Source organism: Cynocephalus volans, chromosome 13, assembly GCF_027409185.1.
Source record: "Cynocephalus volans isolate mCynVol1 chromosome 13, mCynVol1.pri, whole genome shotgun sequence".
Lineage (NCBI taxonomy): Eukaryota > Metazoa > Chordata > Mammalia > Dermoptera > Cynocephalidae > Cynocephalus > Cynocephalus volans.
In genome coordinates, this window is record NC_084472.1 from 90,406,052 (window position 1) to 90,425,033 (window position 18,982).

At 37.2% G+C, this 18,982-nt stretch overlaps 1 protein-coding gene across 3 annotated transcripts in view; it reads right to left on the reverse strand.

Annotated features, from left to right (window-relative positions):
- Positions 1-9,029: 9,029 nt before the first annotated feature.
- The window catches only part of PDLIM3 (PDZ and LIM domain 3), a 29,945-nt gene continuing 19,992 nt past the window's right edge, over positions 9,030-18,982 (reverse strand). For 2 of the 3 annotated variants that reach the window (XM_063077222.1, XM_063077221.1), the window contains exons 5-7: positions 12,035-12,165; positions 11,205-11,316; positions 9,030-9,898 (exon numbers count right to left, since the gene is read on the reverse strand). In XM_063077222.1, the coding sequence (XP_062933292.1) occupies positions 9,709-9,898; positions 11,205-11,316; positions 12,035-12,165 (433 nt within the window). In that variant the 3' untranslated portion in view covers positions 9,030-9,708. Of the gene's footprint in view, positions 9,899-11,204; positions 11,317-12,034; positions 12,166-13,786; positions 14,051-18,982 lie in introns of all 3 variants that reach the window. The other variant, XM_063077220.1, reaches the window with a different exon arrangement.

The window sequence follows — 18,982 nt, forward strand, 5'->3', positions numbered from 1 at the left end:
GTCTTTTAAATCAGAGAGGAGAAAAAAGGGATTACAAAGAACAATATATTTACACTCTCTCTTGTGTTTACTTATGTAGTTACCTTTACCAGTGCTCTTTATTAATATGGATTTGAGTTGTCTACTGTCTTTTCATTTCAGCATAAAGCACTCTCTTTAAATATTTATTGTAAGGCTGATGTGCTAGCAACACATTTTCTTGGTTTTAGCTTATCTGGGAATATTTTAATTTTGCTTTCATTTTTGAAGGATAGCTTTGCTGGTTATAGATTTCTTGGTTGACAGTTCCTTTCTTTCAGCGCTTTGAATACATCATCCCATTGCCTCTGGCCTCTGGTTTTTGATGGGAAATCAGCTCTTTAGTAAGCTTATTGAAGATCCTTTGTAAATTATGAATTGTTTCTCTCTTGATTCTTTCAAGAAATTCTCTTTTGCCTTTGTTTTTCAACAATTTGCTTATGATGTATCTAGGTGTAGATCTCTTTGAGTTTTTTCTACATGGAATTTGTTAAAGTAGGCTGCTGGTTTTCATCACGAATGAAGGCTTTTGGAACTGGACACAGGAAATAGGACTAGAGCAAGTTAAAATGCCATAGAGCTTGCTGTTTTTACAAAGATTCAGCTGTTTTTCTTTAATAAATGCTCTCTGGATTGTTGCAAGACTTTGGTTAATTTCCAGATGTGTGAAAAAGTTGGTTCTGACAGTTTTGCTGTTGTTCTCATTACTTTTATGGAAAGGGAATTTTTGGAAGTTCTGACTCTACCATTTTTATTGACATCAGCTAATAACGTTAACTTCTGACCCAAATAGTTCACCCATTCACAAATGCTTTTCCAACCTAAACTGGTTAGGAGTTCTGCTAGGTCCTTTCTCCAGCTTCCCTGCCTACCTCTGTTTTCTGTTTCTTGTAAAGGAACACAAGACTAGGAGTTCTCAAAATAATCTTTTTGAGACAGAACTCCTTGGTGGTAAGATTTAAACACAGTGACATGCTGTAGTTTTCAGGTTGTAACTTTTCTTCATCTTTCTTAGCTTAAGAAGATATCCATACTCAGCCCCCAATCTAGGTGCAATACGACAAGCAAGAGGAGGCTTTTTCATTCATATTTCAACAGAAGTCAGGCTTACACAATTCAGGTGATTAGGTAAAAGTCTCTGTTCTTCTGGCATTGTCTGCTGCTCTCAGTACTCCTTGCCCAGAAGCACAAAGACAATTCAAATTCAGGTGGCTCCACAGTTAGTATTCACTCACTCTTTGCCAAACTCAGAAATGGAATTCCCAAGTAATTACAAAGACATTCTTATTTAGGGTCTTAGCACCTTTGGGTTTCACATATATGACAGGCATAGGTCCCTATCACTTATGGCAGCATACAAATTACATCTTTACCTGTGTGTGCCCTGGTCCCATCAGACCACTTTCTTATCTAGAACAATCCAGTTTAATCATCTCCAAGGGCCAGTGGTTCTCAATGAGGGTGATATACTTCAGAGGATTTTTTCCCCCTGTGTGTTATAGGTTGTCACAGTGATGGGAGGTCTATTGGCATTTAGTGTGATGAGATCAGGGATGTGACACAGTCTATAATGTGCTAAACGGTTGTACATAATGAAGAACTCTCCTGCATTACTCATTCATTTAACAGACATTTATGTAGGTGAAAAATCTGTTTACAATCACCTAACCATCACATAAACTAATCTATTTTGCATGTAAGAACAGAAACAATTTTGTAATGTTTTAATATAAATAGAAGGTTTTATGATCGAAACTGCCATATAAATTGATAGATTATACTTTGTTTTGTTCAGAACTTTCCTAAATGTTATCAGGTCACCAGAAGCAGCACTTCTTAAGGTATCTGTATGGTCAAAATAACACATTCATATCAGTCTGCATTTATAGCTGTTGCTTTAACATTGATTAATTTTAATATCTTCTGTTACAGCCATGCCCACATATATAAATATTAAAATATACATTATTTCGTAGTACATTTATTTTTATTTCCCCGTTTGTTTCATTTATGTCACATCAGTTAAAACTGAAGCAGTAGAAACCCTTGTGGCAGCCATGGAGTGCAGAGATGTGAAACACTGATTTTTTACTCTTTTTTTTTTTTGCCTGACAAACATGAATTCATTTTAGTTTTAGGGGATAATAAACGTAAATGTTGACCATAAAATTCTTCTTGTTGCCTCTCCTAGCAGACTGCCAGCATTATATTTACCTTTCTACTCTGACCCTGATCTGTGGCTAGTGAGGGATCTCAAATGGGGGTGTAGTGTATTTCCTCTCCATTTTATCCAGAAATTTGTGATTGGCCTCCGCAGTCTACCACAGTGTTCTTTCCTCGTTAAGCACCTCCCACTGATCTCAGCAATTTGGGGGAGTGAACAAACGGTCCTCCTCACAGAAACGTTAGGAATTTCTGATGAATGCCAGTGAGTGGGACCAGCAGGGGAAACATGACATTAGATCATCTATGTGTCTGGTTCTTCTTTGGGAAAGTAATTTTCCATAAATAGTGATTAGCTGGTGAATCTTTTGCTTCAGAACTCCGCTCCCAACAACAGATTTCTATAAAACTTAGTTCAGCTGGTGGAAGTTTTGTCTTTATGTTTCCCACACATTAGCTCCATTCACAATTGTGACGCCAAAATTGTTGAGTGTGCAAACTGCAAAGGGCCATTATATTTGGATTTCTTTACAATCTTTAGTGATAAGTTAGTCACTATCAGTATTATAATGTCTGAAAGTGAAAGGAGCTAGAAGTAAATAACTATTACTTGCACACCAATGTTTATAGCAGAATTATTCACAATAGCCAAAAGGTGGAAACAACCTAAATGTCCAATAAACAACTAGACAAACAAAATGTGGCATATTTTCAGCCGTAAAAAGGAATGAAATTCTAATACATGTTGCAATGTGAATGAAACTTAAAAACATTATGCTAAGTGAAAGAAGCCCAGGGACAAAAGGACAAATATTGTATGATTCTACTTATATGGAGGTACCTAGAATGGGCATATTCGTAGGGTCAGAAAGTATAACAGAGGTTTCCAGGGACTAAGGGTGGGAGGAATGGGAAGTTATTATTTAATGGGTACAGAGTCTGTTTGGAGATGATGAAAAAGTTCTGGAAATGAATATCTATGATGATTTCACAACAGTGTGAATTTAGCTAATGCCACTGAGTTGTATACTTAAAAATGGTAAATTTTATGTTATATATATTTTACCAGAATAAAATAACACACACAAAAAGAAAAAAAAAAAAAAGAACTGCCAATCCAGAGTTCTTTACTGAAATGAAATTAAAATTTTTCAGAAAAACTAAAATGGAGCAAATTTGTCATCTGCAAGTCTGCACTAAAGAACAAGTAAAGAAAGTTCTTAAGGAAGGTGGAAACATGGAAATGCAGATAGGAATGATGAGCAATGGAAAGGGTAATGTAAATAAAGAACCAGTTACAGTAGAGTTTGCCATATGATCTCATTTACATAAATTCCAAAACAAAGCAAAACTAATTTATGGTGTTAGAAGATAGTACAGTGGAAAACTTTGAAGAAGAGGGGATGTTAATAAATGGGAGAGGGCAGGAGGTAGGTTTAGGGATTAGCTGTGTTCTGCTTATCAAATGGTGGTTACAGGAGTTTGTTCACTTGGTGAATAAATTCATTGTGCTGTATGCACTCATGATGTGTGCATTTTTCTGTATGTATGTTACGCTTCAATAAAAAGTTTTAAAAAATGGAATTGATATATTCTCATTTATTTTGTTGTTGTTGTTGCTTGTACTTTTGAGGTCTTTTAATAAAGTCTTTGCCCAGCAAAGGAAACAATCAACAGAGTGAAAAGGCAGCCTGCAGAATGTGGGAAACTACTTGCAAACTGTACATCTGGTAATGGATTAATATCCAGAATATACAAGGAACTTAAACAACTTAATGGGAAAGCAACAAATAATGTAATTAAAAAAATGGGCAAAGGAGCTGAATAGGCATTCTCAAAGGAAGACATGCAAATGGCCAATAAATATGTAAAAAAATGCTCAGCATCACTAATCATCAGGGAAATGCAAATCAAAACCACTTTGAGATATCATCTCATTTCAGTTAGACTGGCTATTATCAAAAAGACAGAGAATAACAAATGCTGGTGAGGATGTGTAGAAAGGGGACCCCTCCTACACTGTCGGTGGGACTGTAAATTAGTACAGCCATTATGGAAGAAAGTATGCAGGTTTCTTAGACAACTACAGATAGAGCTACCATATGATCCAGCAATCCCACTGCTGGGTATATACCCAAAGGAATGGAAATCATCATGTTGAAGGGATACCTGCACTCCCATGTTTACTGCAGCTCTATTTACAATAGCCAAGATAAGGAACCAACCTAAATGTCCATCAATGGACAGCTGAATAAGGAAAATGTGGTATAAATACACCATGGAATACTACTCAGCCGTAAAAGAATGAAATTCTGCCGTTGCAGCAGTGTGGATAAGCTTGGAGAAAATTATGTTAAGTGAAACAAACCAGGCACAGAAAGATACACACCACGTGTCCTCACTCATAAGTGGGAGCTAATAAATAAATAAATAAATGACTGAAACAACAATTACAATAAAATGTTGAACATTCAGGAGAGAGTAGAACTGTGGTTACTAGAGGTGGGAAAGTGGGAGGGAGAGGGTGGTTAGCGAGAAATTGGTTAATGGACACAAGGAATAATTAATTTTGTAATGATGAACATGCTAATTATCCTGATCTAATCATCACACATTGGCCACAGGTATTGACATTCAACATTATACCCCACAAATATGTATAATCAATTATGCTTTAATAAAAAAGTGGAATTAATCTCTGTGTTGATCAAATAACTCTCAAAACCCATTTAACTAGATAATAATGAATGAATTAGTTTGAATCTTCAGGTCTTATCCATAACAGTTGACAATTGCTGTTAACTTCTGAGATGGAACCTGGAGCTCCAGTTGCTGCTCTCAGAGTTCCCAAAGCTTCACTTCTTGATAATTGTGGTAGTTATAAATACATATTGTAGTGTACATATTACAACATGCTACTGTTACCAACCCATCATGAGGATATACACTTGGACTTTCTCTACCTGGAGTAGTAAATTTGTACAGTTCTATTACTACCATCTTTTTGGTCTTCCATATGTTTAAATAACTTGCATTATTCAGAAGAGTATTTCAATTTCTAGTGTAATCTGTGAAGGTAACAAAGTCAAATAGCTAAACTGGGTATTGAACCTGTGATCAACTTTGTTCCTGTTCATAATGAGGTCATTTGAGAGCCACCCCAAGGCCTACCACCACAGTGTTTCCCCCAACAAACGTATCTAGAATTCCTACCATAGAAGACATTCCTTTAGATTACAGGACTGTCTTTAGAACAAAATACAAACATATGACATAAATTAGAGCAGTAGAAAGTTATTAGTACTTGTTAATATGAATTAACCTATTAAATTAGCTGGCAGAGCAAGCTTTAATCAGAGGAAGTGAGATCAAGGACAAGTATATTCACGAGGAGGAATGAAAGGTTTGCAGTATGAAGCAGTGTTCTAGAAGGGTGATGGGTGGGAATTTGGGGAACTCAGCAGCAACTGGAGCCCCAGATGCAAGAAGCCCCAGATGCTGAGCAACACTGAAGGAAGTGGCAGCTGTGGCAGAATTGTACACAGTACGTGTGACATTGGTTACATATCAGCAGTGCTTCAATGAACCACAGATTCGTGCACACCCTGGCACATATATATACGAGGAGTAATACACACACCCAGGTTTTTCAACTTGTATACATCAGAAAATGAGGTGGAATGAGAATTTGGCCTTGTGAGAGATACTCAAACTCACAACATAATTTTGCTCTTGGTGCAGAAATAGATAACCTGTACATACTTCTTCAGATGAATAATTGAAGAACTAAATAAATGGAATAATTTTTATCCCCAAATAAACATTTGACATTTATATAACCTTAATTTAAAATCTATTTATGCAAGATACTTACGGTAGGAGTAGCAATTAGGTTTTAGCTATTGTACTATTCTTTGAGTAATGGATAATGGAATTGTGCTTTAGGTTTTCATAAATTAAGATGTGCTGACATGCCTTATTCCCAGAGAAAATATATTGTTGAACATTCTCTGCATACTTAGACAAAGTTTTCAGGTATTTAAAGAGCTAATGGTAATATTTGATTGCATGTTCTGTAATGAATAAATGGTTGGTAATACTACTAAAAAATGTGAAAGAAAGTCATTACGACAAAGCAACCACTTCTTATATGTACTTTGCTTTAAAGTCAATCACATGAAGAATTTTAACTTAAAAAGGTAATTTTGTAAATATAAACAAAAGTCTTCAAAAGCGTATTTTGTTATATCTAGTCTTCAACATTTCTTACTTGGGAAGTGCTCAGTAAATATTTATTGAGTTCTCCAAAAATGAATAAAGACCTGAAAGATTTATTTTGAAGTAGTTGTATGTCAGGCAAATGGTCTATTTACTTGAATTACCTGAATGTCCTAATTCTTTCTTCAGTCTTCTTTTTTATGCTTAAGATACCGATGGCACAGCATAAATAAAAAAAGAACCTCAGGCCATGATGACATAATAAAGAGTAATGGTTTCAATTAGCAGTTTTTCTTAGGACTGAAATCAGATCTGTTCAAAGGACAACTTGACAAACTTTTGCAACTGAGTTGTTAATAGAAGAGACCTAAAGCTCCATTCTGCTTATCTGGGACTGTTCCCATGTTGGGCAATTGACAAACTTTATCTTACCCAGAGATGAGTAAGCTGTTTGTGGGTCACATTAACGATTAAGCTTTATTCTACTCTGCTTATGCAGGTGCAAAAATATGTGATAACTAGAATTGTTTACATTCAATCACCCTATACGTAGAGAGTGTAGCAACTCTATCCTATGTTTACTCTGAAAAACCAGAAATCCTGAGTCCAAAGTTCATAGATGCCAAATTCTTAATCATGGATAGTTTCATTGATCATTATTAGCTTTCATAAGTTTATAAATCTAAACACAAGGGCTAGGCTATTTTCTAAGAAAATATATTATTCTGTGAGCTAAATCAAAACTGGTTGGCATTCTTTTTCATGGCATGAGTCCTTTATAGAATTCCTGGTGTGAATCTGTTTTTGAAAGACAGAATGGTAGGATGGGGGAAATATTGCTTTCTCATTTGTTTGCTTTTTAAAAAAGTTTTAATTCTTTTCTATTTCAACATTGCTATTTTCATCCTGTACCTTTATAATTTTAAAACAATTCTCACATAGCATTCATTTCTATTTATTAATTCTGTAGTTAATTCCTCTATATGTTTAAATTTCTAGGTTTAATTGTCAAAAGAATAATTTTTATTCAAAATAATGAACATGAAATTTTAGGGCATGCTTCAAAATCCTTTCTCACATAGTCTAAATTATCAAATCTAAGCCATATCTCTCCTAAATTACGGATTGTAACTATACTACTTTTTTTACTATAAAAATCTCCCTATTAAACATTTGAACTTAAGTAGTTCATCATGTACTCTCCTACATATAAACACAAAAAATATAATTTTAAGGAAAATACTGTCTAATGTCTAACATACAACATACGTTAATGTATAATATAATGTCTGATAGACACTTTTCTCATGAGTCTTTCATTCTTACATAATTTATCCTCTTTTCGGTAGAGTACGCATATTGTCAACTATGCTTTCATCTTCCAATTCAGAGATGCTCCATTTCACCTTTTCCAGATAGTACCTAGCAGACTTGCTGGGACAGGCCATGGCGCGCGCGCGCGCGTGTGTGTATGCGTGCGTGCGTGCGTGTGTGTGTGTTGTGGGCATAGTGGGGAGCCTCTAGGGATAAAGTACTTCTCAAACAGCTTCCACTCAGTCCTCCTTCTAGCAGCCCCACCTTTATCCTCTAACCTGGAAATACCTGGTGCTTTCAATTCCCATCCCTTGCCAAGATTCTAGAGAGTTCATTGGGTTGGTTTTCAGTTTTCTCCATTGCCACTTTGTGTTTTAACTTTCTCAGGTTTTATAAGTCATTCATTTGCTTTCTAGCTTCCAAACTTTTAAGTTTTTATCCTTTTCAGAACAAAATATTTAAAAATAACCTTTGAACAAAAATATCATGTATTGAGCTCAAAGTTATTTATTTTTTGATAGCTCTGTTAATAAATTTACGTTTTGGTGTAGGGGTTGCAATCTTAAATACTTATAGGGGCCAGGTAGGTGTTCTGGCTCCTCTTACTGGGTCAAAAGCCAGGAAAGTTCAGGATCAGAAATAATTAATAATATTTAGGTGACTCCTAGAGCAATAAAACTTGTGTCCCGTTTGGGATGCTAAAGGCGAAAACTTGCTCCAGGCTAACAGACAGCAGCTGCAGTGGGGTAGAGATGACTGTGTGATAAGGTGGCAAGACAGAGAGCCAAAGACAGTGCCCTCCTCCCCATCCCCCTGACTCCCCAAGGTTTGAACTTTGAAGGGACACTTTCAGAAGTTCCTGTGTATCCCCAGAGAGGAACACAGAAAGGATGGGGACACCTTGGGTGAGAGGCAAGGTAACTCCAAGCAGAGCCTGAATGTAGGACTGCCTGGGCCGGGGACCAGAGGAAGTTCATGTCTGAGATGCAAAGGATCCATGACTCCAGGGATGAGCTAAGAGTTTTGGAGGTGGTGGTGGAAGTGGGGTTATTGGCTGGCCCCAACTATGTCGAGAAAACACATCACAAGTGAAACCATGGATTTCAGCGATGGATACAGGCAGAACCCCAGGAGACCAGCAGCCCCCGTCTTCTCCAGGAGGTCCCCCTAAATTGTTTCCTCCTGGAGATGCCATCTTAAGAAGAAGGAGGTGGCAGTGGTGAACGATTCAGCACAGAGAAATAGCCCTGATGGACTTTGAAACTTCAATTTGACTGAATGATCTAAAAGAGACATATAAATTGAAAGAGACTATGTCAAAGCAAACGAAACTTTTAATTTGAAAGAGACTGAATTGCCTTTAACTAGCAAATTAAACGCCCCTCACATCAGCAGAAATTTTGGGCTCATAAGAAAGAGTAACTGAGTGATTAAAAACTAAAGCCACATTTTTCTTAAAATATTTGTTAGTGTCCATGTCAAGATGATTGATCTTTCTCATTGAACTGTTGGCTTTATATGAATTCATTGAATGCCAATTCAGTAAGTATTTTAAAATGCTGTATGTATTTGATTGTTGCATCCAGCGGTATAATTGTTTGAATATGAAACTAGAGAAATTCAGGGAATTTCTCTCTGATATGCACTATATAGTTAAAATACATACAGATTACGTTAGAATACAAGATTGTTACTTGATATCTACTACAACTGCAAAATCAATTTGTCAAGGAAAGACAATTAGACTCTCCAAATATCTTGAGTGTAAAGTGTGGAGTTTGACATACAAAGAATTATTGCTTTAAGTGTCATTAGTGCTAGCCCCAAACATAAAAAGAGTTGCAAAACATAGCTAAATGGATGTTTTTGTCATACAGCAGGTGTCTCCCATTCCTTTTCCTCAATGCACAGTAAGACAAACGTCTAAAAGCCTTGGCTTAAGCCATCAGTGTTAGGAGCGCGTGGTGGGGTGCGCCTGCCCCCGCCTGCAGAGACCTAAGCTTTGGGGTACAGGGTAACCGTGTCATAGCCCTCCGGGGGCCTCGTGCGGGCTCTGGCGTGCGTTTCGCAGTATAGCTCCCCCTCCACGAAGAAGTAGCCCTTTTGCTTGAGGTTGAGGTTACAGTCAGCACACACGAAACACTCGGGATGCCGGTACTTATCCCGGGCCTTCACCACCGCACCCCTGCAGGGAAAAACGAGCTCAGGTAAAACACACAGAGCAAACCTGTGATAGGACACAGGGAGAGAACCTACAGCTAAGGCAGGTGATATCTGCTTCAAAGTCGGGAAACAACAGCCTCCGCACAGCTGTGGGATTGTGTGTAATTGTCAGGGAGAGCCAAGACACCCATAATAAACCACCACGTGTTTCTCTCCGAGGATGCTGATGGTGTGAATATTTTTCAGATTTTGAAACAAGTTTATAGAAAAGTAGTAGGATTCTACTTCATGATCTTTCCCTATCATTTCTTTGAAAGAGGGAGACAGGCTACAGATAAAACATCCTGCAAGGGATTCTTATTTGGGCAAAGGTTGTTGTCTCCACCACTAAAAGTCCCCCTGAGTGCTTTCTATCTTGGTGGTCCAGCCTCTGTTCTATGGGGCAAACAGATCAAGGAGCAGAGACGGAATTCCCAGGGAGTGGGGATACTTACCTCTCTGCTGTCAAAACAATTTTCCCCAATGTAGGAGCAATAATTGCTTTTGGTAATGTCATGAACTATTTTATTGGGATCCTTTCTGCTCCTGAGCTCCCTGCTCTGCTTTTTCCTTTCTGCCCTACATTCCTCCCTTTGCTCTAACCAGGCTTATCTCTCCTACTTCCCTGCTGGGATGTATCCTGGGTAACTGGACAGATGGTGCTTCAGTGTGGGAGCTAATGGTAGGGGACAGAATAAAGGAATGAGAGAGAAGTGGCTGCATGGGACATAAGCAGTGGAGAAATTAGGATTGTCTGGTTCACTTGAAGATTTGAACTAGCAGGTGTGGCGATTCAAACAAAGTCCCTTGAAATGGAAGCTGGCTGTATTTTTTAAAATTATATTTCCACATATGTGTAATTGAAGAAATTAGGTAAAGCTAATGTTTTAGTTAACAATGTGATGACCCCCTGTATTTGTTTCCTTGGGATTGCACTCATACAGAAAAAAAGAACTATTCAAAGACTATCCATAACAAAGGGAGGGCTTTTTGAAGCCAAGTCATGATTCTTAGAAATGATTTTGTAATATACATTTGGCACATTTTTTTTCAATAGAGTATACTTAAAATTATACTTTAAGATTACTGATTCACATATGCCAGTGTTGGGGTACATCTAAGGAATGCTGCTCAGATGTGCTAAATGTTATGGACATTAATATTTAAGTCAATGAATAGAAATTTAAGTTTTTCATAATTGCCTTTTATATGTAAAGCCTTAAAGTAGAAGAAACAGAGAACTGCCACCAAGATTTATAGTGAATTCCCAGGTTAAAAATGAAACTTACACAATGCCACTCCCACATTTGTCACAGAGCGGCATCTTCTGTGCTCCGCCAGCACTGCCGTGGACTTTTGTAACCGGAGCTCTCACACTCCGAGTTCCAGCAGGACGGTCATCTGCAAAACAGAGTGCTTCCATTTATGGCAAGGCAACAGCTGGCTGCAGTGTGTACTTTGCTTCTATTTTAAAGTGTGCACTTTGACCTTAGGAATTTTTAAGTTGCATTGCACTATCATTTCAAAAGGACCAGGACCTATTCAAACACGAGACACTTCATTCTGAAATAGGGCCTTACAAAGCGGAGTTACTTAAAAAATGTTGTTGTTGTTGGGGGGAACTCTTACGAAACGCTCAAAGGAGCAGAGGGCATTTTTCATTTTTTTTTATTGTGGAAAAATATACGTAACATAACGGTTATCATTTTAACCCCTTTAAAGTGTGCAACAGTGGCATATTAAGTTGTGCAAACACTATCGAGATCCATTTTCAGAGCTTTTTCATCATCCTACACAGAAACTCTGTACCCATTAAATAATAGCTTAAATTATATTTTATGATTCATAAACTGAGCTAGCTCTTGACTACCATGGATGGAATTTGTCTTTGGTGCCTTTTAATGCCTGGTTTCAGTTAGTGGCTAATTGGACACATTCTGGAAGCTCCTTTCCTAAAGGAGGCACCACCCAAATCGTCTGGGCAAAGACTCATTTGATTACTGGTTAGAACCAATTCTTAGACTTTCATTCCCAGTATGTTTACTGCCCTTCCCTTCCTCTGCCCTTCCAACAGCCTCCATCAGTGATGTTTTTGCAGACGTTACTGGTTAATGCTCACCAGGACCATCGTTCACTAACTCCTGGAGCACTCTGAACGAGCCTGACTGGCGAGGCCCAGTAGGTTCATCCCGATTGTCATGGAGCATCCGGTACACATCTGACTGGGGGGGCACCGAGGCGGTGGGTTCACTGAAACACAGCACGGGGGGCAAAGCATCATCAGGAGCATTGTGGGCACCAGGCGTGAAAATGCCATAGATGTCAGTAAGCAGTAACCGCTAGATTTACAGCAACTCCTGAACAGAGATTTTGTATTTTCAAGTGAATCTCTATTACAATGAAAATATGTGAATTCATGTGGGTTGCCTTAAAAATGTCATTGAGCAATAAACCTGGGAGTCATGTCTGCACTTCTTCATTTGGCAAAATACTTTGGAGGGAAACTAAATGGTGATTGTTAGGAAAGAGAAATTTTAAAAAACCAAGACTTGTGTCTGATGGGTGTATAATTAATTATAGAGGTGAACAAAATTAACCTGTCTTAGAGAAAATACAACAAGCACGTGATAGAAAGTGCAGGAGGAGTGAGCCCAGTTTGATTATTCTCAGTCATAAAATTGTCAGTAAGATTCAGATTCATTTTCGATATTTAACTGAAAACATATGGTTAAATTTTGTTTTTAAGGTTAATTTGTTAACCCCTGGAAATAACAAAGGTATCATTTTGCTTGTAAATTGAAGAAATTCAACTTCTCAGTGTTTGAAAGCACATAATATAGAAACTTTCATTTTTATGCCTGTTATGTTGAGTATATTTTTAAATAGCTACATTAAAATTCATTTATAGTAATGATAGCAGCTTTATTTTAATACGCTTTCTACAAATATATTCATGATGAACAATAAAAAAATTTCATAATACTACATGACAGGTACCAAATACTTTATTATATTATTTTATGTTATTTAATTGCATTATGCAGAAAAGATTTGTTATGTGCACATATTTTTATGACCTACGTCATATATGAAAATAATCTTATGTATCTGAAATTTATTACAAAATGCCTTTGAGATATACTATGCTATAATCAGCTCAATGTATTTAGCCCAAGAGATATCTTTGGAATATCATTACATGGCACTCTTAAGCAGTATAATACTATAATTTATGAAAAGTGATTCTTTAATAGTGAAAGAAGTAATAAGAGTTTATCCTATAATAAATCTTTTTGTCAAAAAAATATGCTTGATGGCAAAAGCACTTTGAACAAATATTCATAATAAAGAAGAAATTAGTCAAAATAGAGATCAATAGAAATTTAACGTCTACAGTAATAGACTGAGGGCATTCACTTATAAACCTTTATGCATGGTAAAAGAATTACCTGTCCATGAGCTGCCATCAGAAGAGAGAAGAGGTATGACCTCTTATAAAACTCCTCTGACCCTCCTACCCCCTTCCTAATTTTTGACCCCCAAAGGACAGACATAGGGTACACTAGATTATAAATCACTTTAAATATTACTCCAGACATTTGTAAAGTACACTGTAGCTTTTAAAAGACATATGCTCTTGTTCCTTACATGGTTTCATTTTATCGCTGTCTGTCACATAAAGCTCTTCTTAGATAATTCTTCAAGTCACCTCTATCATCAGGCCTAAATATTTGCAATAAATCCTTAATATTTTAAAAAAGCTTTTCACATAGCTTTCTTTCAATTAAGACAATGTTAAAAGACACCAGTAAAGTTGACATTGCTCATGTGTTTAGTTAATATGCCCATGGTTCAAAAAGACTCATATTACCTCATTGAAGGTGTTTCCCCTAGAGCTGTTGAAACCTGACCCTGAAGGGTTTCCATAATATTGTCATCTGAGTACAACTGCATAGGTGTATTAAACTGAGCATGTACAATCTTCACACCCGGAAGTTCCATTTCCAAAGGAATGTTAGGGGCCAGCTTAGCAGCAACTTTCAAGTCACCTGGGCAAATAGTACTAACAGTACTGACAGAAGAGGGGGTGCTACGTCCACTGGCACAGTCAATACCGGAGGGAGTACTGCATCCACTGTGTTAATGACCACGTTACACAGAGATGACACAGAGAACCAGAAAATTCAGACAGAGGAACACAGAGAACAAATACAGAGAGATGAAAAAGAATTGAAGACAAAAAGTAAGAGGTGAATTACATCAAACTAAAACAAAATGTTTATGACTGCCTAGAATTTGGGAAACATGTTAAAAATTCATGATTGAAAAAAGTCTAATAAAATTAAAGGGAACAGGTGATATTGCATTTTTTGGCTCTGTTCTACTAGGCAATAGGTAAGTCGAGGGTTACAGGTAGAAAAAGTTGCATATAAAGTAGAAGAGAGGCAGCTATTCTTGTTTTGTAAAAATGGGCCAAATAATTTTAAGCTTGACAATATTCCAGACAAATGACGGAGGAAAATTACATTGGCTGAACATCATTTTACGTTTCTGCAGTATTTAAAATTAAAGTATTGGAATGGCCGATGAGCTCAGCTGGTTAGAGCATGGTGCTAGTAACACTGAAGTCCAGGGTTTGATTCCTGTACCAGGCAGTTGCCAAAAAAAAAAAAAAAATTAAATAAAGTATTAATAAAAGATCCTTCATAAATAGTAAATGAATATGCAGCATGAAGATCCAACCAAATATTTAGGATAAACATTTCAAAATTAGAAGTATGTTTTATGTTCGGTAATGCAGTTGAGCATTAAACAGTACTTGGCAACTTGTAGGTTATGTCATAAAGATTATGTTTTAAGGCTATTCTGTAAATATATTATTGTTACTGTTTCAATATTTTCTATTTTTATTCTTTCATTCTATGAAGAATGCACTTAAAAAAACTATATGATGGTTTAATACAGGCCCTAAAAACAGCCAGTACTGGCTTGTCACCTTGAAATTAATGATGAGAGGGCAAATAAGTTGGTCTTAGACTTTTTGGGTGCTACCTGGGGCTAAGATATATTTCTTTTCTACACAGACATTTCATGTAAGATTTTGGAAACACACATATATTTCCATGCATATTGCTCATTTTCTTTTAAAGACAATTTTTGGGGACTTATTATAAACACATCAGAAAGGCCAGTCATGCAGATTTAAGCCTTGGGGAGATTTCACATTCTCTGTGAAACTGGATAGGTGGCCAGTCACGACTGACATGCTGTAGCTAAAGAGTCACTTTTTTACATGCATTTGAAGTACACCAAGAAAAGTGCATTTTATGAGAAAGTAGAATATATGAAGAGAATTTTTAAAAAGCATAGTCATTTATGACAAAGCAAAAAGAAGTATTAGCATTAGGTAAACATCTATCATGCCTGCCAGTTAGTGTTGCTGTAAACTCAAGACAGAGAATGGATTTTACAGTGTTTCTCTCAAAGCCCGTGTTCGCAGGTCTCAAGTATGGCCCCATATCTGCATTTACTCTCTAGAGATACTAATGCTAACCTCAGTCTCCTATAAAGATCAAAAACCAAATAGATAATGGGCAGTGATTTCTTTGACTTCATCAATGCTGCAACCTGATTAGTCTGGACAACACACATCACTAAATGGATTTTTTAATTCTTTTGTCTTGCGTTACCCAATTTAACTACCTATTTAGCCTAAACCAGGCAGGTAAATATGGACTTGCTCCCTCACTTCCTGGCTGTTGAGAACCTGTTTAAAACTCAATCCATACATTGGTTAGACCACATACCAAAAGGTCAGGTGGCCTATCCATCATTTTTGTAGGCTCAGTACTACCCTGGCTCTTGAAATAGATTCAGCTGGCAAAAAAATAGAAGTGAGTTTTCAGTTGCAGTGCAGTTTAGTCAGGATCATATTGATTTGACCAGAGTGTAATGAAGCTTATGAAATTGTAGTTTTAGGGATTTGAAACACTGAGTTAAATCTTAGGGGACTTTGGGCTCAAAATAGTAAGTAATTCAGTGAGCATTTATATGTACTCTCACTCTGCTGTGCACCAGGTATAGAGTATGATCCATTTAGAACCTACAGCTATACTTTGCTTTATGGTCGCAATTAGTAATCTTTCTCTGTTATTACTGTTCTTACAATATTCCTAGTTGTACATATAATTTTAGTTAAGCAAGGATCGTTCTTCTATATCCTAATTCCTTTATTATTCTATTTAGGGGCCCATGTCTACTGAATAGATGGGAAATAAACCCTAAGCAAACAAGTATGACCTTTTATAAATTTCTGGGACAAATTTAAAAAGATCTCTTGAACTGATACTTTAAATAAAATAGTTTTCATGGTCTCCAGTCATTGTGGATATCATCGTGGGTCACCATGGTCTATTCCTGATGACCTGGAAAGGTAGATATTAATGAGACTTCCTGAAGCTGACTTAGTGACTTGGCAAGACCAACCATGAAGTTGGCCATGCACCCAATTACTTCACACCCAGATCAGTCATTTGACAGAGAACTAATTTCCCTGGGTTGTATACAGACTGTTTTTGGGCATGGTTCTGGAAGCAACTGGGCCCCAAACCAGTTTCACTGGATTGAATTTTATCATTTGGATCTAAAATACCTTGTATATATTTTTAATTATAGCTTTAACCCTCAAAATTTTACATATTTGCATATGAAAACACCAGTCTTTAAACATGCTTCGATTATGATGAAACAATTAAAATAACCATAGCTACTTGTAAAACCCCAGGGAGGTGAACATATTAACAATTTAGTATGTCCAACTTACTTCTGATTAAAGAAGTTGTTCATTTATAGTGTAGTTATAGCTTGGTATGTAGCCACTCAAAATTCCACCTCAATGAGGAATTGTTTGGGGAGAACAAGAAATTCAGAAGCCAGGGCAAATAGTGAGGGGGCACAAGAAGAAAGGAAGGATAGAAGAGGTGTTTTTACAATTCTTTAAGATTTGTGCACTGGCACCTGTTTTTTTTTTTTTTTTTTTTAAAAGATGACCGGTAAGGGGATCTCAACCCTTGGCTTGGTGTTGTCAGCACCACGCTCAGCCAGTGAGCAAACCGGCCATCCCTATATAGGATCTGAACCCGTGGCCTTGGTGTTATCAGCACCGCACTCTACCGAGTGAGCCACGGGCTGGCCTGGCACCTGTTTTTTAAGCAAATCCTCATTCCCTTTCCCCTCTTCCAAATTCAGCTATATTAAAAGGTAACTTTGAATGACAAAATTATGAGTGGCCTGTCATTATTACCATGTTTAAATTAAAATGAAAATCTAAAAGAAAAGGATTATACATCTGGGTCTCTCTGACTTTCCTGAATTTTTATAAAATTAAATGTATTATAGGTTTTTAGCAAAGGAAGGATATGTATTACTCTAATGTATCATTTTATTCAAGGCTTCTAAAATCCTACAGCTCAAGTTAGTGGACTTATAGTCAAGCTAACCTCAGAGGAATGTGAGTCTATTCATTTTACTGTGTTTCTTTGGGAAGTTGTATATGTACTTATTCGACAGTAAAATCGCATTTTGAACTTTTTATCCAGTGTTGTGTTGTTATTGGGGATGGGATGGTGTGGGGAAGCTACTGAAAATGGAGAAACAGGGAAAAGATACAGAGGAAAACAGAATGGGAACAAGGGAACAAAGAGAAGTGAAAAAGGACTGTGTAGAGTTGAAGTATGAGGGGGGGATAAAAGCTCCTGATTTTTCTTGTCACTCACTCAGGAAATATTGTTGGGTACTCTCAAGATTTTATTACTTTATCCAATGAACACACATTGAGCATTTATTGTGTTCCAGCATCATTTGTAGGTGCTGGGGATATACCATGGAAACAGTCAGACAAGGACCCTGCGAGTTTACATTCTAGCGGGGGAAGACGTATCTGATGGTCATCACCTTTTTAGCATCTTTCTTCTGCTCTTTCACTCCAGGGCTCCTTTTTGGGTATGATATCACAAAAATTGTCTGGCTTATTTTGAGACAATCTTCCAGTCCTGCTTCTAGCTCCTTAAAAGGTCTGCATGTGAAAATGTATGAGTGTATCAAGTGATGACTGACCACCTACAGCAGGAGTCATAAGCTCAGGTGTCTAAGGAGCCAGGAGGGTCACACATATGTGAAAATGGGCCAGGTATTATATACTTAGGAGTAGTGGGCATTTTGACAAGCTGGTGAGATGTCTCATCTGAAGGTACTTAAATTCAATTTTTGCTTTAAAACAACAGAAGGGTTAAATACTTGTAAAACATGCCCGTGAATTGAATCCACCTATGGACCGCCAGTTTGGGACACTTGATGTAAATCATCATTCAGTGTTTCTAACCTGTTAGAATCAATCCAGTCTAACCACCAACTTCCTGGGCTGACTGATTTAGCTGAGGTCAGAGAGATGAATTTGAGGACTGCTAAAGTCACTATTTTCTGATGTGGCAATACACGGCATTAATTTCTTTTCCCTAAGGTTGGAATTCAATATCTAGAGAAGGTACTTGAAAAGGATCATCTGAAGATCATCAGTTTCTCTGATTGATAGAAAAGAATTAAGAACTTGCTCATTAATTATTCCAATTTGTACACTGTTGTCCATGACGGTAACCGATATATCTCCCACTCTCCCAACTCTTACATTATATTTATTTTCCCCCAAGTGGAAAAGTTCCTTTTCAAGTGGCTTCTCTTTCTTTGCAAAGATCCATACGAATGTGAATTTATTTTTATGTCACTATAGAATTAGTGAGATTGGAAGGTGCAATGAGAAGCAAATACTCAGGAGGGCTGACCAGATTCTTTCAATGTGTAAAGTGACACGAGCTTTCCCGTGTGACCCTCTGCTGCCTTACTTCTGACCAGGGGCTGGTTTCCATTTCTGTTCCTGCTGGCTGGGCTTTCCTGACCTGGGGGAGAGTATGTCTGCCTTATTCAAAGGTCAACGTGTTCTGGATGGGATCCCCAGAGCAGTAGAGGTATTAGTTATAAATATACCTAGTGGTGATTGCATAAAATTTCACAG